At 39.3% G+C, this 23788-nt stretch overlaps 1 protein-coding gene across 1 annotated transcript in view; it reads right to left on the bottom strand.

Annotated features, from left to right (window-relative positions):
• ESR1 (estrogen receptor 1) overlaps nucleotides 1-23788 on the bottom strand; it is a 196660-nt gene that overhangs the window by 103134 nt on the left and 69738 nt on the right. Inside the window, exon 2 of the mRNA XM_075203583.1 lies at nucleotides 20880-21070. Within this exon, the coding sequence (XP_075059684.1) occupies nucleotides 20880-21070 (191 nt within the window). The remainder of the gene's footprint in view (nucleotides 1-20879; nucleotides 21071-23788) is intronic.

The following is a 23788-nucleotide window of genomic DNA, read 5'->3' on the forward strand; positions in this document are numbered from 1 at the left end:
GTGTGATGTATCTTTCCAAGCAACGCAATAACTCATGTGCTCTTTTCTACCCATTTGCTAATTAAAATAAAAACAAATAAATAAATAAATAGTCCACCCACAGTCACATGGCTGATTATAATCTTTTTTTCCCTTAAAACTTGGCAAGTATTGAGATATTTTTCTTCCCCTTTTTATCTGATTTTTATAAATCACAATACTTTTAAGAGGCTGGCATAAGATCAATCCCACATCTGCATGAAGTAAAAACTTAACCGGTCTTATGCTGAGCGAAATTGTAGTCTGCAGTGTAATAAAGTTATTTTGTACACTTTTTTCTTTAATCACACTAGCGCACAAAGTCAATGGTATACTAAGTGTAGTATTTGTAATATAGTTTAAAACATTGATGGGCAACAGGTGGCCCTAGGGTCGCAAGCCCCCTCACCAGCCGTTCCCAACTCTTTCATGCTGTATGACATGATGGCCCCAGCTATTGTTCACTGCTTTGTGTCCCGATAAGTCTGTTGAAATGGGAGAGGGGTAGTATAAGAGGGTAGTGGGTCAGATCATAAAACAGTATAGGATTAAATTCAGTCATATTCTTTGCCCGAAGCTGTTAACTTTTACACAAAGCACCACAAGCATTTTTAAGAAGGTTTCAGAATGTTATGTATCAGTGTGCTGCAAAATTTGCTTCTATTTACACATGAGAACAGACGTTCTCTATCATGGGGCACATTAAAACAACAAAAGAAACAGGTTGATGGATAGAGACCTGTCTGCAGAATTGCATTGTGTCTCTTCCAGCCTTACACCTAACCGGTGCAAATTCTGGTCACACAGGAGTCAAATTTACTTGTCAGATTTGTTTGTTACAGCTTGCAACACTTGTTTATCTTAAATCAAAATGCTTATATGTTATTACAGGTTAATATATATTTCTATTGAAGTGTATCAAGTTACCTATCTCTTTAGAAAAGAAAAACAAATATCTGGTAAGGTGCCATTGGTTGCACAACCATTCTGCACAGTTACCTGTGCAACAGTTTTCTGAATCTACCTAATTGTTGGAAGACAGGTGCATCTATGCACAGCATGTATTGTGTATTGCCGGCAGACAATACTATTATTATGATCCAGTGGTTATGGTAATCACAGGATCATAACAGAATTACATAGTGTGATTGAAAAAAACCAAGTAAATCGATGTGGACATTGCCTACATTCTAGACAAAACGGATTCCCAGTGAGGCAGCTGAGAATCTAACCTCACAAGGGAAAAAACAGTTCTAAAAGAAATTTTTAACATTTCTTTTATCAATAAGGATTATATTATTAACAGTTGACAATAATTGATTTTTTTTTGTGTGCCTTCTGCTGGAACTTTATATTCCACATATGTATTGGATGTATCCTGCAGTGTATTGTGTCTGGCAAAGCAGAGCGCACCTAGGCCCGTACTGAACAAGAGAGGTTTCTTCAGATACTCACAATTTAAGTTTGTTTTGTGTGCCTTAATGAATCAGGCCCATTAAGTGAATCTGTCATCCCCATTTTCCTAGGTAAGGAACTCTACAGCATTATCCTTACAGTGAAAAATACCTTTCTGTTTTGGTGAAAATATGTTTACTTTAGTAGTTGATTTTCCCATGCACAGTCCTGAGAATGAAAATTATGTTAGACAAATCTTTGTATTGGCCTTTCATATGTCTTTTAATCTTTATCAGGTCAAATTTAAGTTGCCTTAAAGTTACCTCCAAAGTAAACAACCCCAATTTGTCTATAATGTCTTATAATTCAACACCTCAATTTATTTTGCTAATAAGGTACCCCATTCTGGCCCATCACCATTTATCCTATATCTTTCTTAAAGCCTGGTACCCAAAACTGTACCCGGTATTGAAGTTGTGGCCTAACCAGTGACTCAGTCAATTGAAGGTTTTTGAACACAGTTAATTATATTTACAATAATATTATAATGGGAATCTATCTAATTTTCTATGCACGCCTGGACTTTATTAGTCTTTGCAGCAGCCATCTAGCATTGAGTGGTGTGCTCAGCTTGCTGAGTATTAGTATTCCTAAAATCATCTTAATCTGAATTTTTTCGACATTCAATCCCATCTGACATTAACCTGCTATAATTGCTATTTTGTCCACTTCCTTTTGTATAGAGTTACTTGCCTGCCGCGGCCCACGTTCATCACCCGGTCTTAATACTACTCTGTATGTAGTATATTTTCCCTTTCTGCAAGAATGATAGTCACGTAGAGTGCAGGCCACAGGGCACTAAGTCTCGAAAGATGAGGTAATCCATATCTCATGAGGCTAACACCTTTTCTGCACACTGACTCTGCATAGTAAATGAGAAGCAGCTGTGCAGCAGGTGTAATAAATGTATGTTCTATAATAATGTATGCTTTATATACTCCGTGATCTGTGTTATGTACTGTGTTCATTTATTGCTTGACTTTCCATATTGCATATACCTATATTTTCCAAACAGCCCGCAATATTCTAGGATCCAGCAGATTGTGGGAGCTGCAATAACAGGTTGAAGAGAGCAACACTGTCCACCAACAGCCTTTTACTTTAGCCTTCCGAATTCTGTTTCACAACCTCTCTTGTCCTCTTTTTCTCTCCATCATTTGCTGTACTCTACCTCACCTTTCTCGATGTCCTGTCTATCTCCCGGCTATGTTCCTACCTTCCATCCTACTAGCCTCCACCCTGTCTTTCCCTGTTTGACAACGCTCCAAAACAATGTGGTTTGCCCCTTCACAAACTCTGTCCTAATCATCTATGGAAGGGGCCCAAAGAAATTGTTGTACCAAGGCCTCAAATTCTCTTCGCAGCCTTGTCAATATCCAATTTGCAATTTACTGCCTCATTAAAACAAATCTGATTCATAAAATCATACTCACTTTATTATCAGTTTATTTTCTGTTTAATATTTTGAAAACCATGTGTTAGGATTTACTCATATATTTTATCCAAGACTGATGTTAGAATCACAGGTCATTTCCTGCCTGCAAAGTTATACCATTAAATATTGGTGTCACATCTGCTGTCCATTAGTATTTTGGTATTAAGCCTGCTATTAAAAATTATTATTTATTTAACATGTATTTATATATCATCAGCAGTGTTTAAATAATAATTGTTGCTGGATGCCAACTAGGCCAAGTGCTTAGCTAATCTTAATCTGAACACATTACTGGACATCCCCAGGTTACACAAGTAATACTCAATGGGTTTAATTTTTTTATTTTTCTAATTCACTGTCCTGAAGCTTGAAAGAGTATGTTCACAGCAACTAACACAACAATCAAACTAAATTGTAAAAGTGCATGCTGTAAGGGGAACACATGAACAACGTTAATATTACCCTCTTTTAGCCCTCTCCTGGTACTCAAACTTGCATGGAATGGCAATCCAGTGGCGTAATGCTCCCACAGGTTTACACATGTCCTGCTTCATATCGCCTCACACTACCACTAATAGCAGGCAGTACCAAGTTCTAGAGTCTCTCATCAATGTTGGCAGGCCTACTTGGCCTACCTGGATTCAATAAAAATGGCACAGCATCAACCAACTGTCACCTCTTGTGCCACTATATACACATCAAAAAAAAATAATTATCAGCCAGCAATATTAAAGCAGCAGTTGCTTATTTTTGCATTTCTGTGCAGCTACTGGTGGTGTGGCATGGTTGGAATGAGGAGTGACAAGGGAAGGTGAGGACATGAAACTATAGAGTCACTGTAGAAATGAGAAGACAGTTAATTCCTGGCAATCATTACTGCACTATCCCATTTATCTTAACTGAACCTTTTTCCTCTTCTGGTTCTGTAAAAGGCTCTCTCTTGTGATGCATTGGGAACAATTGGTGTTGGACTGCCATTTGGCTAAGGCGCTTGCGCAGAGGTCTAGTGTGAGAAGGGATATGGTACTGAGAAGGTAAAAATGTGGCTGGAATCCAGATCTGGGGACAATAAAGCAGCTAATGCCGACAGAAAGAGCCAGAGGAAAATAGTGGGTCTATTTGCATGTTTGTACAGGTGTGTTTAGACTTTTGTGGTTGATTTTTGTGCTTAAGTCACAATGTCCTATCATAGGTTCATAAACGGGGACATATACAAACTGCAAAAGGGATGGGTGAACTAGTTGGCACACATTTGAAAACTGGAACTGGAACACACTTTCGATTATTTGGACTACACGCACCACGAGGGATCAATTTTTGGTTTTATATCTTGCACCTAGTTGTCTCAGGTGGGCTTGACCTTTATTGACACCAGCTGCCTATCAGAGGAAGGCTCAAAGCAACTGCCTGCAATACATATGCTACCATCAGAGAAATCAGACGAGAACTCAGAGTTACTATTTGCTATGTACCAACTTCCAACAGAGGAGGGCTTAAAGCAGGCCTGGTGAACCTGTGGGTCTCCAGATGTTGTAATGCTAGAAGTCCTACCATACCTTGTCAGCTGCTGGCTGTCTACCTACTGACAAAGCATGCTGGGGCTTAAGTTTTTACAAAACTTGAAGAGCCTCAGACTAGCCAGGCCTGGCATAGACTGTCCTCTATATAATAACTATTATGAGAGAATGGTTCAAAGTAACCTTTCCAATATGCACCAGCTGCTATAAGAGAAGGAATCAGAGGAATCATACACTATATACCAGCTACATCAGAGTTACTGTCCATTATGTACTAGCTAATATCAGAGCATGACTCAAAGTATTAGTTCATTATGCACTAGCTGCTATCAGAGAAACAATCAGAGTAACCATACACTATGTGCTAGCTGCTACCAGCTGTATCAGAGGAGGGGTCAGAGTAACTGTCAACAACTATATGCCAACTTCCAGTATGTGTATTTAATCTATACTAACATTTATTCCCAGCAGATGAGGTAAGCTAACTACTATACAACCAAGCATCCCCTTTCCTAGCAAGCATTTGAAAGGACTTACACAATTAATGTATTATTATTATTATTATTATTATTATTATTATTATTATTATTATTACTCTATTTCAAAATCAAAACCAACAACTTAATATACTGTTTCACATATTTATTTAAAACTATAATATGCACACGCTATCTCTATATTCCATTCTGAGTCCAATGACCAGATAAAAACAAAGTTCACAGCATCAAACAAACAACTAAATAAATAAATACATATTAAATTATCACTTTCAAAAAAGTCTTCAGTAATAGAAGGCTCAAAGACATTTTCTTCTGTTGCTATAAATCTGTAGAGTTGACCTTTGTGATATGTAGGGCCGAATAGAATTTTCCTTTCCTTAGCACCTGTTAGAACAATGATGTCAATTAAACTATTGCAATTAACCATCTGCTTTTTAGTGATCACAACTTGAAGTAAGAAGATTACAGATATGAATTGCAACCACTTTGGAACGTCAAGTTTCCACTTTTATTAGGCAGAGCAGTAAAAGATTAAGGCCATGGAGGATGTCTTTTTGCTTGGATCTTAAAAATTAGAAACAAAATGTTTAACTGTCTTTATATGCAAAACTCTCCCCCAGAAAGGATTAAAGACTTTTTAAAAGAAAACCAGATAAATGAGGAAAAACTCACATGTTATGCCAACTCATTACAGTGTACAACTTGTACTAGGCTAATTGTATCACCCAGTGACAAATGTTGTTTCTTTTCTTATAGTATCCAAATGTATTTAATTGTCGGTTCCACCGCAGACTCAATTTAATTGATTTGGCAGAGTGGACTTTAATACAATACACTCCTCCTAAACTCAATGTCAACCTCAGCACATACCTAGACAGACTCTTCATGGATCATACAATAAAAAAATGGCTTTACAATATAAATGGATTCCATCCTAACAAATTGAACACTTATTAATTGTAGTACAGAAAAACTAGCAATAGCTTTACTTTCAATTATTTGTAAAATGATATTCTGACTCCATGGGATAGATTTACTAAAACTTCTACAAAAGTAAGGTAGAGGTGTTAACCAACCAATCAGATTCTAGTATCATTTTTCTACAATGTATTAGATAAACTTCCATGTGTATAGACTAAATTTTTTGGTACAGGCAAACACCCTACTTCAAAAATGTGCTTCTCATTGAATTAACAAAGCCTTGACTTGCAAATTGAGGCAGTGTTTAAGGTTACCATTAACCTTAAACACTAGAAAGTTTTCAAGCAATGGGCTCCCACATCATATTGTTTTTCCATTCTTGATTACCTACCAAAACTATTGTAATGTTCTAATATCTACTTGGGGCACTTTTGAGCATAAAATGCCAATAAGACACACAGCAAGTACCTCAAACACAACTATATTAGTATATCATACTCCATTTTCTTCAAATAAAGAGCACAAATGTATCCCCGAGTTCATTAGAATATACAGCAAGCCAATAATGCAAAGTTCCATTTTCGCTTGTCAAGGCCACAATTGCACCAATGACCAATACATCGGAGAATTCCAATATTCTTATTTTCCACAGCAATAGGTGCATTATCCTATATGTCAAAACAAATGTGTACAGCTATTTCTAACATTTGTGAGTTCAGGCACTGAGTTTCAAGAATAAACGCCTAAAATCAGGCTAGTCGTGGTTTTCGCATATCACTGATAGCTCACACTGATACTCAGTTGCCCCCAGGTCTAGTACACGTAGCAGCAGCGGCTTCTTCTGGGATAGCCAGAAATACCGGAGACATGAAAATGCTGGAACTCACTCAGACCAGAATGTTGTCCAGTGTCCAAGAAGAAGGCTGGGGTAATGGCAATACAGGAGGTGCCAATATCCGAATGACAGTTTAAGGCAAGTGGCAAACCAGAGAAAGATATGCAATATTTCAGGGCAAGCAGCAATTAGTGAATGGTCATATCCAAACAAAAGATCAGGGCAGATGTCAACAGAGTATGGTCAAGTCAAAGTAAGAGATCAGGTCAAGTAGCAATTATAATAAAAATAATAATGTCCATACAATGTAACAAATATGTATCAGACAGCAAACTGACCCTCATTGTCAGGAGCTAACAAGGGTTAGGAATTATACAGCTGATTGCACTAAAAGATGTCTTCCTCTGCCTCCCCTATCTGCCTTGCCTTACACTGGCTCCCTTTCCCCTACAGATTCCTTTTCAAACTTCTCACCCTCACCTACAAGGTACTCTCCCACTCCATTGCCCCTTATACCTCCAACCTCCTATTCATTCACACTCCCGCAATTTCTTGTGATCAGCCAATAGAAACATAGAATTTGACAGCAGATAAAAACCACTTAGCCCATCTAGTCTGCCCATTTTTTATTAACCTAGTGTAACCTCAAACCCTATTTTGTCCTTTAAATTTTGTAAGGCTATCCCTATGTCTATATTAATTATGTTTAAATTGCTCTACTATATTAGCCTCTACCGCCACTGATTGGAGACTATTCCACTTATCCACTAACCTTTCAGTGAAGCAATTTTTCCTCAAATTTCCTCTGAACCTACTTCCCTTCAGTTTCCGTGCATGTCCTCATGTTCTAATATTTCTCTTCCTTTGAAGAATGTTTCCCTCCAATACCTTGTTAAAACCCTTGATATGTTTGAAAGTTTCTATCATGTCCCCTATTCCCTTCTCTGCTCCAAACTATACATATTAAGATATTTTAGTCTTTTCAGGTAACTTTTGTGCTATAGGCCATGCACCATTTTAGTTGTCATTCTTTGTACAGTCTCTAGTATATTTATATCCTTCTGGAGATATGGCCTCCAAAACTGAACACAGTATTCTATATGAGGCTGTATCAATGACCTATACCAAGGATCAGGGAACTTTTTTTACCTTTTACCCCCAAATATATTTAGATACGCCAACGTTACCACCTTGGTTTGAAAGTAAGGAAATCATATATTATTAATTATTGGAATTCAAAATTTTATTGAATCTATTCAAAATTTCAACTTCAAAACTTCAGGTTTTGGAGAAATGATGTTGCTTTATTTTTCACACGAGAGCATCAATATTGGGGCATTTTGATGTCAGAGCAATTTGGATACAGTCTTCAGCATCCAATCGATTTCTCTACTTTGTTTTTATGTTCGTTATAGTGGAAAATCATCGTTCGTAAAGGTTGGTTGTTGCAAAAGGCAGCAACTTTTTGACTGCCTCCTCATGTGCACTTTTGAATGCCTTTGCAGCTGTTGACATCCAAAAATATGACAGATCTGCTTTGTTTTCAAATGCAATACGTGCTTCATTATTGCATCGAAGCTCAAGAAGTGCCTCTGCCAACCCTTGAGGCTCTTCTGGTACAACAGCAATTTCACATTTAAAGGGGTCTACAATCCAACTGACAGCATGTGAATCGGCAGCATTACCCCCAGGAATTTCATTTTTACCCCATTTGGGGTAATTTACCCCTGTTCCCTGACCACTGACCTATACAGTGGCATTATTACTTCTTTCTTTCTGCTACTGATTCCTCTCCCTATGCAACCAAGCATCTGACTTGCCTTCCTTATTGCTTTGTTACATTAGTTACCTGCCTTTAATACACCTGAAATAGTGACTCCCTTTCCTCTTCAGTAATTTCCATTATAGTTCCATTAATAATATATTTAGCCTTTGGGATTTTGAGACCCAAATGCATGATTTTGCATTTTTTGGCATTAAGCTGTAGTTGTCACTCTCCTGACCATCCCTCTAGTCTACCTAGATCATCAATCATTTGTTTTGCCCCTACTGTGTGTCTACCCTGTTGCACATCTTTGTGTCATCTGCAAAAAGGCATACTTTCTCTTCAATACCATTTGCAATGTCACCAATAAAGAAATAAAAAAGCACTGGTCTTATTACAGATCCTTGGGGTACTCCACTGGTAACCTTTTTCTCCTGTGAATGCTCTCCATTAACTATAACACTCTGTTGTCTATCCTGCAACCAAAATCTTATTCATTCAATCATATTAGAATCCAATCCCAAGCTTTCAAGTTAATTGAATAGTCTACATTGGGGGACAGTCTCAAAAACCTTACTGAAATCCAGGTAAACAACATCGACCCCACCCCCTTGAACTATTGCTTTAGTCACCCAGTCAAAAAAATTAATAAGATTTCCACCCAGTAAATCCATGCTGTTTGGGATCCTGTAAGTTACTGGATTTGAGATATTCTACAACTCTTTCTTTTAAGAGTGTTTCCATCAATTTCCCTACTACTGATGTAAGGCTCACTGGTCTGTAGTTGTTTGCCTCTTCCTTGCTTCCACTTTTGTGCAGTGAGACTACATTTGCTCTTTTCCAGTCCTCTGGAACTACTCTTGTAGCGAGTGACTGGTTGAATAATTCTGTTAATGGTGTTACCAGCACCCCTTTAATCTCTTTTAGTATCCTTGGCCCCATTGATTTATCCACTTTCAGTTTTGAGAGTTTTGTTAGGACCTTCTCCTCTGTAAATGTACTTATATCTACCTCACTTTTATGAGCATACTAGCATCTTAACTGTGGCCCCATTCCACGCTCTTTCTGTAGTGAACACTGAGCAAAAATAATTATTAAGATGATCTGCTATTTCCTTGACTCCGTTAACAAGACCCTCCCTCTCTGTCTTTAGTCTTATTATTCCTCCTTTTGTTTTTCTCCTTTCACATATATACCTAAAAAAAGTTTTGCCCCCTTTACCCACTGACTTAGCCATCTTCTCTGCAGCTTGTGTCTTCGCACATCTGATTGCCTTCTTTGCCTCCTTCTGTCTAACAAGATAAACCTCTTTGCCTCCATTATTCTGAGTATGCTTATGTTTCCTAAAGGCCATCTTTTTTTGCTTTCACTATACTTCTTTTGCAAACCACACTGGCTTCCTTTACTTGTGCTTTTCCTAACACTTTTGATACAAAGGTCGTTGCTTTAAGTATTGCACTTTTTAATTTTTCCCACCTCTTCGGCACACCTTTCAAGTTCTTTCACTCTGTCAAAGAGTCACTTACACATTTTCCCATATATAAATGGGAGTCCATCCCTGTCATTATACTAAACCATACTGCTTGATGATCACTAGATCCTAGGTTCTCACCCACATTTACATCAAATATTCTGTCACCATTTGTAAGAACTAAGTCTAATATTGCATTTCTCTCACCATTTGCTTGAGGGATGCTCCCTGCAATGACTGTCGCATTTCCTATGCTAGAATTCAAGATCTCTCCTGGGCTGCCCCCTCCACTGGAATGACTTCCCTTGCTCTATCCGACTGTCTGTGTACCTTCAAAAGGGCACTTAAAACCCATCTGTTCCTCAAAGCCTGCCATCCATCCATCTAATCATCTCCTCACCTCCCTTCTACCGTATACACTCCTTTTGTGCCTGATTTCCTCCACTGACTCCCTCTTGTGCCTGCTGTCTGTTTGCCCTCCCTTTAGTATGTCAGCTCTTAAGAGCTGGAACGTCTTCCCTCCTGTCTCTAAACCACTTCTTCTCCACCAACGTCACTGTACTTGCTATGCTTGGAGCTTTTGGAGTCTTGGTTTTACTAATTTATTGTTCTGTACTGTTTTACCCTGTATGGTCCACTGTTTGTATTATGTATGGGGGTGCAGAAATCTTGTGGCACCTTATAAATAAAGGTTAATAATAATAATAATAATAATAATAATGTAGACAGCCAATAAAATGTCTCCCTAGGAGCTGAGCCCCCCTGCAACCTAATGTGATTTCACTTAGATCTACTCACTTGGCCACTCAGAAGTGTCCACAGTAACCAGCAGGGGAAACATTATGGAGGGGTGGTGCGCACCTGCACCCACTTCCCTTGACATTCTTATAGTCATACAAAATTTTAAAGGATAATTCCATCTAAGTTCTGTTTTTCCTGAACCCCACTGCTCCACATAAAAGAAATGTGTGTGTCTCATGGGTGGTTTTAAGAGATAATCACATCATAGTCCAGGTAATCTCAGTGTAAGATTGTCAAATGGAAGTGCATTGGACAAGCTGTGGTTCTAATAATTGTATAAAGGGGGTTAAAAGAAGATAAAAGAGTGTCTGGAGTTTTCCTTTAAGAACTGGAACCAAACAGAAGAATATAAACTAGATTGTTGCTATGTTTGTACAAACATCTGTGGCATACTTGTCTCTAATATTAGTCAAGAACTGATATTATCATAGTTTCTTATGAAACGTATACACTGAGCATTAGTTGTTCATGGTTGGAGCACTACTGCTTGGATTCATTCCAAAATCAGTTTCAGCGGAGAAGCAAACATTGGTTTAGTGAGTTCATATTTTTTCATTAATCATTTGTTTAAAACAATCCTAACCTTTGATGTGCTGTTCTATTAGACATAAAAATACCAAAATAAACCACTGGTTGTTTGGAATACTACTCTATCACTTCTATCTATAAAAATTAAATAGCTTATTATGAACTGTTAAATACTAATATAGCTTATTTATTATGTAGTATGCAAAAAAAAGTCATTATAAGGGGACTGTAAGGGTGCTGGTATGTTCTTGCAGAGATCGCAATCCTTCAAGAGGTACAGAGGTATATTTTTAAAGGCGCACAATGTTATAGAAACATACTTTAAATTAAAACAATTAAATGCATTGTCAATATCTTGTGACAGGTGACTTGATGGGCATTCAAGTCAATTTGATGTATAAGCATTTCTAAACTTTGGAACTATTCTATATCTTAACATGATACAAAAGGTTGTTTATTAACATTCAAACAGGTGGACATGGCAAATGGTATATTTTTGGTGATCTCGTGCACACATTTTTGTGCAAATATTTTCATAAACACATAGCTTAGTGTGAAAAATGTATACATTTTTATACATGTAGTTTATTGTGGTCCAAAAGTGATAGTAAACAGTAGTTTGACATCTACATGGAGGCATTATGGAAAAAAAGAAATTAAACAAAATGGGGACATGAATCTGAGTATATGCACATTAGACAAATAAGAGCATTTCTGCAAATATTATGTATTTTGTACCCACATTTGTTTTGGTTTGCAAATGACCATCCCAGTGTGATCAGCTGTTTAGCATGGGAGTAGGAATTGCTGGGGCTTCAGTTTTGCCTATTTCCTGTTAGATAAAACCTTTAATTCATTATAAAGAAACATTAATAATTTTATATAACGCATTCTACAGAATGTATTTGCTCGGTGGGGCTTACAATTCGTTATAGGTTCCTGACAATACAAGTGAGTGGTTCAAGATGTCTTCTCAAAAATACTCCCATCCATACATCCCTCCCATACATATTGTTTAACACTTATTTTCCATTCCCAAACCAGCAGGACAGCCACAGTTTATTCAATCCTAGCAGTATATGAATGGTCCATTCCTCCTGTCAGCCAGATTTTCAATATCATCACTCTCGATACCCAAGTGTCAGGTAACTGGATGGCTGATATACCCATAGGAGACAAACTGCCAGTAGTTATGGGGAGAGAAGTTACTGTAAAAATTAAGCAAAGGTAGACTTCATAAACCATCACACCGCTGCTCCTTATCATTAGTTTTATGGAAGCCACTAATGAACGCAAACAATTACCAACATGAATATTTCTCCATATTCACTGTATGCAACATGTTATAGACAGGAACCTACAGTGTGCTAGCAAAGCATCAGTAATTATATTTATAAATAATATATATTTACATCCACACTTCTTTAACATACTCTTGCTAGATTTGTAACTGTTTCTCAGAAATGTTGGTGTTTATTAGAACATGTTTGTTTGGTGTATAAAACTGAAAGCACTTTTGATAATACATAGCAATGATTTAGACCTTTATGAACTTGGAAGAGTGGGTGGATATATAGTTGTGCTTAGAAAAAACTGTGTGTACTCATTGCTGTTCTCAATAAACACTAGACACAATGTTTCTCCATTTAGAAAGATTGTGGGCAAGATAAACCGAGGATTTAACCGATTCTAGAGTTCTTTAATCAAAATATTTTATAGTCTTTATGGTTATTAAAATAACTAGACAATCAAATTGCAGGTTGCTGCTGCCAATGCACTTCATTAATTACAATGTTTGCTCTTAAAAAATACTTTTTTCAGCATCATTAGTAGCATTGTAAAAAAGAACAGTTTGCTCTGAAAGAACATAAAACATTATTAATTCATCTTAAGAAAATATTAAAATATGCCACATTTCATGCTACTGTAGGTCAGTACATTTGTTACACAACACTGTAACTCTCAAAGCAATTATCAAGAATAGCAAGACTAAATACATCTAAAAATTAAAAATAGGTAATTATTGCTTATTTTGGTGAGTAGGGCATAATTTGGCCCATGTGTGATCGTCTCCAAGTTTCCCAATTGCCCAAGTACCCTCTCTCTGGTCCAGATGGCATAACAATATTTTTCCCTTCATTCCTGTCCTGTGGCATATATTATATGAAAATGTCCGGTGGTCTGGTTGAAAGTTGTGAATAATGAGGATTGCCGACCACAGTCTCAACATTTCATTATGACATCAATGTAATCAATTTAAAGCACCCACAGAAATTTATAATAATAAGAGAGAGTGCAGTGTGTATTGCCACAGCTTTTATTACATAGTAAATAAAATGGTGATGTATTTGTTAAATGCCTTCCCTGCGCCTTCCCGCTGCATAGCAGTGGGGCGCAATACTCTCTGTTCGTGGCATCGGTCAGTGATGTCTCTGACCACCGAGGCCGCCAATTAAGCCCCTATATAAGGGAGACTCTGGCACCATTTGGTTGCCAGAGTCTTAGGTCTCTCTAGCTCCAGCAACTTATATTACCTGAATCCTTGCCTGTTCCAGTGTCCAACTCCCCTCTCCTGATTCCTGTTTGGCTTGATCCCTCAGTTGTGACCTAGACTTGGCTTCTCACTTTACTTTGAATCCTGATTCTGTCTGCAATACCTGTTTGGCTTTTAACTTTGACTTCCCTGACCTCTCTTCGGATTCTGCTTTGGCACCATGTTCCCATCTGGCTTTTGACCTCGGACTATCTGACCTCGCTATCTTTACCAACCTATTTCGCCAGTGACTGTCTTTGAGAACCATGACCTCCATGTCAGACACTGTGAAGCCCATACTCCCTTGCAAGGGTCCCTGGTGACAATGGGGGACCATTAGACTCTGCACCTCTTAGTTCAGTTGCGCTAACTACTGGCACACACCAACCATCCTCATCTGCCTTCTGGCATTTGTGACAGACTCTGGTCGTGGATGGTCAAGGTGAATCTACTGCCTGTGAGCTTCTTCTCCATCTGGCACAACGGGTTGATGAGCAAGAGACTAATCAAGCTCAGTTAATACAGTGTCTTGAGGGGTAGTTTCCCATCTAGATTCTCTCAGGAAAACCTGGATCCCTCCAGGCTATTTCTGTTATGTCAGCCTCACCGACGGTCCCCGCTGGAGCGGTCACCATCGTTCCCGCCAGCAGTCTAAGTATTCCTCCTCCGGAAAAATATGAAGCTGATCCATAAAAGTGCTGCGGCTTCCTGAAACAATATGCCATCCAGTTCAAGTTGGCTTAAAGAAAATTCTCATCTGAGAGGTACAAGGTGGTATATATTATTTAATTTCTTAAAGGACAGGCTCAGGTCTGGGCATCCCCTCTCTGGGAATGCAACCACATAATTCTGCAATATTCTATTTCCATTATTCAAACCTTCCAGAAGGTTTTTGACAAACCTGGATGCGTAACCTCAGCTGCTTCTAGTCTGCTGATCTTACTTCAATGGTCTCTCACCATTAGTCAGCAGCCGGTACAATTGGGAACCTTGGCTTCTGAGCTTAAATGGAATAATAAAGATTTGGTGACCACCTTCTGGCAAGGTTTGATGGAGCACATAAAGCATGAATTATCCTCATGAGAGCTGCCTTCAAATTTGGACAACTTCATTCTTCTCTGTATCAAGTTGGATTTCTGTTTCAGAGAATGTACTCAACAGAGGGAATAGTCCCATCCCTTTACACACTGCCTGACATCTCGCTTACAGAACCCCACCATGGCAACTGAGGAACCAATGAATATTGGCCACTCCTGCATCACACAGGAGGAGCATGAGCAAAGGTTCAAAAATAATCTATGCCTATACTGTGTGGACTTGGGCCATCTCTTATCCACTTGCCCCAAGAGACCGGGAAACATTCCATCCTAGGCGGTCCTAGGAAGGCCAACCTAGGATTTAAAGTACCCATTGGCTGTTTTCAGAATAGCCTGGACTTCTTAATGCCAGTTACCCTTCACTCCCCCTGTGGGTCCATTGAAATCTCAGCCTTCGAGGTTTCAGGGTCTACTGGAAACTTAATCTCTGCCACTCTAGTAACTAAACTCCACCTGCCCATGTAGTCTTTGACGCAGACATTGTTGTTATCTGCTGTTGATGGCAAATGTGTCACCAATGGTTCCATCACAAGCACTACCAGCCCAAGTTGCTGGTAAGAGTCCTTCACTCTGAATGGATTAGGTTCCTGATTTTATCAAAGACCATGAACCCCATACTTCTGGGGCTACCATGGTTAAGAACTCATTAAGTCCAGTTGGCATCTCGCACAAGTGACCTCCTGGGAACCTCTCTTCAGCAAGCAGTGCCTATCTCTGGTATGTCTCTCAGAGCCTTGGGTATCCTGTCATAACCTCTCCTCTAAGCCTGTCCTTCACTTGCCTTACTCTTTCTTTCGAGATGTATTCAGCAAGTCTGCCACATCTTCCTTGGGACTACCTTATCAACCTCATTCCAGGAAAAAACATTCCTAGAGGAAGAATTTATCTATTATCTCTGCCTGAATCTCAAGCCATGTCAGAATATATTCCCAAAAACTTGCGAATCTAACTTGCCTGCTGGAACAGGGTTTGTTTCTTATGAAAAAATGGTTCCTTTAGGCCCTGCATTGACTACCGACAACTGAATCCTCTTACGGTCAAGTACCGTTACCCACTATCCCTCATCTCAGAGCTGTTCGATCGGATCCGAAGGGCCAAGTTCTTCTCTAAACTTGACCTTAGGGCGAGCCTAAAACCTCATTTGCATCCACCAGAATGACAAGTTGGAGACTACCTTTAATACCCGGTATGGGTATAATCCGTATCTGGTGATGCCCTTTGGTTTGTGTAATGTCCCTGCAGTCTTTCAAGGCTTTGTCAATGAGATCTTTCGGGATTTACTTTATCACTCTGTAGTGGCATATCTTGACGTTATCTTAATCTTTACCCAAGAAATATCTTCTCATCGGACACTCGTGAAGGAGGTGCTCACCTGTTTATGCCATAACCATCTCTACTGCAAGCTGGAGAAGTGCCAGTTGCAAAAGGAGCTCATCCTAAGTCTTGGCCCCCAGTTGCAATTACTGCTAGCAGCGCCCCCTAAAGAAAGCCTTCTCTTCAGCATTGGTACTTATACAGCCTGACCAACTCAAGCTTTTCTTCCTGGAAGTAGATGCCTCCTCTCTGGGAATTGGGACAGTCAGTGCTATCTCAAAGAATCCCTGGAGGAGTGGCATCACCTGTTGGAGGGAGCTAAACAACCAATCACGTTTTCACTGATATCAAGAATCTTACCTCCAAACAGCTCAGTGTCTCAATCTATGTCAGTTTGGTGGTCATTATTCTTTTCACACTTCAAATCGATCTGGATCTAACGACCGGATACTAAGAAGTCCAGGGCTGATGCTCTCTCTCGATCATTTGATAACTTAGACATCTTGCCCTCTCCTGAGCTCAAACCTATTATTCATCCCACCAATATAGTGGCTTTGACTTTAACATCAGTAATATATCAGTGTTGACTTTAACATCAGTGAAGAAGACCTCTGCCTGGTCGCTCTTTAGTGACCCCTCATCTTCGCAGTAAAGTCCTAAAGTGGACCCATGATTACAGATTCGCAGGCCATGCCGGGGTCAAAAAGAGAGTTGCACTACTATCCTGGTACTATTGGTGGCCCACTTTCCACTCAGATGTACTCAAATATGTCCAAGCCTGTGACACCTGCGCCCATCACAAGATACAAAGACAGTCACCTTCGGGTTTGCTTCTTCCTCATTCTTCTCCCCATTCCCGATTCTCCCTAGTCTAGTATCTGAATGGACTTACTATCTGAATTGCGTGTGAGCCGTGGTTTCAATACCATTTGGGTCACGGTAGATCAGTTCTCAGATATGGCCCACTTTGTTCTCCTAAAAGGATTGACATCCCTCTCCATGCTCACCTCTATTTTTATTAAGGATATCTTCCATCTCCATGGTTGTCCTCGAGAGATCATCTCAGACCAGGAAGTACAGTTCATCTCTAAGTTCTGGAGGGTCTTCTGCAAGAACCTAGAGACCAATCAAAGATCTCCTCAGGGTACCATCCCCAAACCAATGGTCCAGCAAGATCGGGAACTGTTCCTATGATGTTATTCTTAAGAGAACCAGTTATCTTGGAGCAAACTTCTTCCTTGGGCAGAATTCGCCCATAACAATCATCTCCACCAGTCCTTCGGAACCACACTATTCTTTACTATCTATTGAATGAATCCTATTTCACCTGAATTTGTCTTGATCTCCAACTCTGCTGTACCAGCAGCAGATTTGGTCATTTGTGATTTCACTCATATGTGGCCCCAGGCCAAAACCAAATTTACTGTATCCTTACTGCAGTATAAGCAATCTGCAGATCAGGGGTGATAAACTATTACACTGCTTCAAGTGGGAGATAGAGTTTGACTAGCCACATGTAACTTAAAACTCTGAGTAACCACCATGAAATTGGCTCTTACTTTACCGATCCCTTTCAAATTTCCCAGGTCAGTAACCCATCTCTTACAAGCTTCATTTGCCCTCATCTCTTAAATCCAATAACTATTTCCTTATTGCTCTATGAAAACCTCTGGTCCTCCACAAATTTTTCAAAGAACTTTCCTTTACTTCTCCGTGTAAAATGGATACTGGAGGTGAGTCTCTGGAGAGGTTATGGTCCAGAGGAAAGATCCTGGGTTGATGAGAAAGACATTCATGCCCCTCTTCTCCTGGACAGGTTCAAGAAAAATGCCAGGATTATCTTCAGAAGGGGAGGAAGGGAGGGAGTACTGTCAGGCACCATCTCTGCGCCTTCCCAGCCGTGCTGCCTAGCAAAGGGACAAGACTTTCCAGTTTTTATGCGCATGCACGACCTGTTGATTCTCTCTGTTCGTGGCAGCGGTCGGTGAGCAGCCAATCAAGCCCCTATATAAGGGAGACACTGGGTGCCAGATTATTAGGTCTCTCTAGCTCCAGCAACTTATACTTCCTGTTTTCCTTACCTTTTCCAGTGTCCAGCTACCCTCTCCTTATTACTGTTTCTCTTGATCCCTCAGTTGTGACTTTGGCTTGGCTTCTGAATTCCCTTTGGGTCCTGATTCTGTCTGCAATAGCTTTTTATTTTTGACCTTTGTCTTCCCTGACCTCTCTTTGATTTCTGCTCTGATACCACGTTCCCATCTGACTATTGACCTCGGACTGTCTGACCTCGCTATCTTCTACCTGTTTCGCCAGTGACTGTCTTTGAGAGCTGCCATCTTCAAACTCATACTCTCTGTGGGGTACTGGTGGATACTGGGGGCATGTTAAACTAGGCATCTCTAAGTTCAGTTGCGCTAACTACTGGCAAACAGCTACCATCCTCATCTTCCTTCTGGTAAACGTGACAGTATTATTTTATTAATATATATTATATACTCTTTTTTAACTGTAGTATTGGTCAGGATGAGCTAAGACACAGTACCAATTTCACAAAACTGCTGCTAGTTTGCATTTAGTAGTTTTACAAGCCTTAAATGACTGTACATGCAAGTAGTTGCATAGCCCCACCCAGAGCCGTAACTAGGGTGGTGCGGGCGGTGCCGTCGCCCAGGGCGCAAGCCCCAAGGGGGCGCAGCAGCCACCCGCTACCTAGCTCTTTTGTCAGTGATAAGAAAAGCCAGTGATAAGAAATGCCTTTGACTTCCGCAGTGGAACGCATGTGCGTTCCACAGACAGGAAGTTCGGCATTTGGAACGCAAATACCGAACTTCCTGTTTGTGGAACATGCGTTCCACTGCAGAAGTCAAAGAGGGTGCAGACCTTGGTAATGACAGAGAAACCTGACTTGTTGTAGTGTCTCTGTGTGCGTGCGCTATTTTGTGAAAGGTTGCAGGACATGTGTGCGTTACACAGGTGGTGTATATATGTATATCAGGAGGGTCACTCCTTACCGATGCGCTGACAGGTACTAGACAGCTGGCCAGGATCTTTGCATAGATGTTCCGGTAGAAGGAGCATGCTGCCATGTCTGTATATCTCGGTGGTCTCCTACACGGTCCCTAGGTCCTGGTCACTTTTTCGGTCTCACACTCTCTTTCTCTCCTGCACTTTTTGCCATCCTGCTCACATCCTCTACTGTCTTTAAATTGTCTGTCTCTTCCTTTCTCCTCCTTATACATCAGGTCTCCACCCACCTCCTGTATCCTAACTTCTTGCAGTCTCGCCGCTCAGTTACCACCTCAGTCTGACCCTCATTGCCCGTCTTCTTTTACTGGTTCACACCTTCCTCCTCTGTCAGCTCTGCCTTCTTCTCACCTCCCATTTCTTTGCTACACCTCCTATTTTGTCACTACAGTTCTTGTACACCTGTCCTGCCTTTATGAAGCCTTACTCCATCTTCTGATGTCTCCCCCTCTTACTATGAGATACCCTGGAAGCGCTGTCTGGTACTTTTACATTTTTGTTTCAGGTATGGTCTTCTTGGAGATGATGTACTACAGTTCAAAGAAACTACAATTTGTTTTAAAGTTGTTAAAGAATATGAATAACTTCAATTTGGTTAGGTTCAGTTTATATGTCATACCCAACAACCTCCTTTGGAGTTCTCTATGTACCATCTATTTTTGAACTTTTTTATTATAGTTTTGCATTAATAATATTTCTCCCCTCCTTATTGTTTATGTTTTTATGTGCTAATGTTTTATAATATGACCCATGGTCTGCATTTATCTTTATACCTCTTTATTAGTTTACCTGCTATTTTGCAACCTGTTTTTCCTGTCACTGACTCTGCGCCTAACTTCTAGGGATAATTATCATAGTTGGTGTGATTTTTTCAGTAAAGTGCTAGCCACACCCACACATTAGGTTGGCCACACCCACTTGTCAAATGCCACTCCCACATAGATGGGGGGCGCCGGGGCCCTGTCTCGCCCAGGGCACTAAAATGTCTAGTTACGGCACTGGCCCCACCCACTCTTTTAAATAGACACACCCTAATTCAACAACTACTTTGTTATACTCTCTAAACACTGGCCTGTGTAAAATAGTGACCTATTAAGACAATTTAATTTTTAGTATAGGAAAATCTATGTGAAAATAATTAAGAAGAAAATAAGGGAGCAAACTACTAATTTTACTGAAATCTTGGCATATGTATTTTTATGCAAAATAAAATTTACAAATATGATATGTACATTGAAAGCTTGAATAAATACACTGACAAATTAAATTCATTACAGTTTTTAAACATGCACTATTCTATAATATGACATCTATTTTGTAGTAAAAGCATAAAACTCAAGCATATAGACATTTCATACAATATATATGTATTATGGGGAAGCACAGTGGTTAGCATTGTTGTTTTAGTGTACTGCAAACATGCGCTCAGCCCGAACCAGGACACGCTCAGTGGATTTTATATGTTTTTCCCGTGTTTCCATGGGTTATCTCTGGATGCTCTGGTTACCCCCCACAGTCCAAAATCATACTGGCAGGTTACCTGGCTTCTAATAAAAATGGACCCTATTGTGTGTGTGTGTGTGTGTGTGTGTTTGTGTGCACAATAATATGCATAATATGGTGGTGCTATATAAAATATAAATAAATATTACATATATACTGTACCTTGTATACTTCTTTTGAAGAAAGCCTTACAGCCCTCACATGACCACACTCCATAGTGATACCCAGATGCATAGTCACTACACACTGCACAGTATCGAGTTTCTTTACTGGATTCCATTGTTGGTGTTCCCTTATCATTAGCTGCAGCGATACGTTCCCTTCCATTTTGACGTCTGTTGTCTGAACCTGACCTGCAAAAAGTGACTAGAATTGCATATCATTTTTCAAATAACATTTTAATAATACTTAATCTTTGCCAAATAGAGGTAAAAACATTACTATAATCATATTACAATGTATGTTTTGCATATACTGCCGACATACTAGTATATAAAAACACAGTACCTATCTCTTTTATAAGCATATTTACACAAACAGCATTGTAAAAATGGTGTTACCAACATATATGGATATTTCTGGTGAAATATCTGGATAAAACTGGTGCAGAGGAAAAAGGTGATGGACATGATAGTTATTGAATACTTGACAGTGTCTGATATGTATTTCCTCTGCACCAACTTTCATAAATGACACTTATTATTTAGGAAAATGTAACCTCATTTCTAGTGATGTTATCAGCAACTGTTAAATGTCAAACTATTAACGGATGATAAGTAGATAGCTTTCTGTGATAGATAAGAAAAATAGTAATCATTAAATATTTAGGTACCTGGAATTTCATAAGCATTTTTATGATTCTTTTGAGTCATGTGGTTTATATTTAAGACTTTCACATCTTTTCAGTATTCAGCATGTTTGTGAGGAAAGCTTTATATGTCCTGTTATTACTGATTGGTGCAGAGTGAGAATGTTGTAGCAAAGCATATTCTGGTTATTTTGTCATTATGACACATGATGTATTCTATTCTGCAAGAAAGAACTGGAGCTGTATTGCAGATAATAGTACATCTTTCTATTAATACCTATATTGAGAGCTACTAGTATGTATGTACCCTGTTTGTCGTATATATCAATATTTCAATGTATGCATGTACTCAGATTTTCATATGTATTATCTAAATCAGGCGTGTCCAACCTGCGGCCCTCCAGATGTTGTGAAACTACAAGTCCCAGCATTCCCTTCCAGCTATCAACTGGTTGTCTACCAGCAAAGCATGCTGGGGCTTGTAGTTTCACAACACCTGGAGGGCCGCAGGTTGGACAGGCCTGATCTAAATAAAGAAAAACAAAATTATACCAATATATCCAGAAAATAAAATAACTGCCCTACTTTAGTAACCACAAAGCAAGTCAATGTTTATGTTTCCACCAGAGAAAATTGACGTCAAACTAAGAAAAATACATTTTTGGGATAAGTGCAGATCTAGGAATCTCAAATGAAAGAAGAGGCAGGTTTGAAAGATTTGCCCCAGAAAATGTCCGATGCAATACTTCCTCCCTGGTTGGGGAGCTGAATGCAGATTTCAGGCAATAATGCTGTACGAAAGTGGGGAAAGAGCAGAAAACTGTTTTTTTTTTAAAAAACTACTTTAGCTTGCATAGAAATGGCATCAGCTTTATACATATGATATTACAGCATACAGCGGGTGAAATAAGTATTGAACACATTTTACTCAGTAAATATTTAATGTGGCTATAGTAATGAAATTTACACCAAATGTTAGCAACGACCCTTGCAATCCACACATGTATAGAAATCAAACCATAGATATCCATAATTTAAGTTTTGCGTAATAATGTGAAATGACACAGGAAAAAAGTATTGAACACATGAAGAAAGGGAGGTGCAAAAAGGCATGGAAAGCTAAGACACCAGGTGAAATCTATCAGTAATTAGAAAGCAATCCTGCCAGCTGGTTTAGCCAGAACTGATGGCCTATAAGAAGGTGTCTGATTACGAAGGTGTCACACAAGAAACATCTCATGATGGGTAAAAGCAAAGAGCTCTCTCAAGACCTTCGCTAACTTATTGTTGCAAAACATACTGATGGCATTGGTTACAGAAGGATCTCTAAACTGCTGAATGTAACAGAGAGTACTGTTTAGGCCTGTGATGGCTAACCTATGACACGCGTGTCACTCGTGACACACGGTGGCAGTTTGACTGAAATGTCAGTCAAACTGCTTGATTTTAACATACCAAATATTTTTTCTGTACAGCAGCCGCGGACGCTTCTTTGACAGCGCTGCGGCTGCTGTACATCTCCTCGCTGGCGAAATGGAACTGCTGCGCATGCGCGGTCTCAGCAGCTCCTCCCTTTCATATCTCCCGGCATCACTGGCTGGATTACCTGGAGCACGGTAGGGCTTGCACTTAATATATCAAATATTAAATTGTAAAAAATCTTTAGATCCTGCCACAATCAATCTTCTGTAGTGTTTTTATTATTAGACAAAAGACTCCATTTCTGGTGAGCCTGCAGGGTATGCAGAGCTGTGTGATTATATATAAATATTGTATTATAGGATTAAAAAAGTAGAGGATTCCTTTACTTTTTTAATCCTATAATACAATATTTATATATAATCACAGAGCTTCAGAAAGGCCTGGAATTAGCAGGTACAATTGTTTCAAAGCAAACAATAAGTAATGCACTCAAACGCCATGGCCTGTATGCACTCTCATCACGTAAGACTCATTTGCTGAAGAAATAACATGTTGAAGCTCGTTTAAAGTTTGCTGCACAACATTTGGACAAGCCTGTGGAATATAGGGAGAATATAGTGTGGTCAGATGAGACCAAAATTGAACATCAGAGTTCACAGAAGAAGCCCATAGAACCTTCAAGATTTAAAGACCATTTGCGTTGAAGAATAGGGCAAAATTACACCTGAGCAATGCATGCAACTAGTTTCTCCATACAGGAGGCATCTTGAAGCTGTCATTACCAACAAAGGCTTTTGTAGAAAGTATCAAATAAATTTCAGGAAGCGTGTTCAATACTTTT

Source organism: Mixophyes fleayi, chromosome 3 (genome assembly GCF_038048845.1).
Source record: "Mixophyes fleayi isolate aMixFle1 chromosome 3, aMixFle1.hap1, whole genome shotgun sequence".
In the NCBI taxonomy this organism is placed as follows: domain Eukaryota; kingdom Metazoa; phylum Chordata; class Amphibia; order Anura; family Limnodynastidae; genus Mixophyes; species Mixophyes fleayi.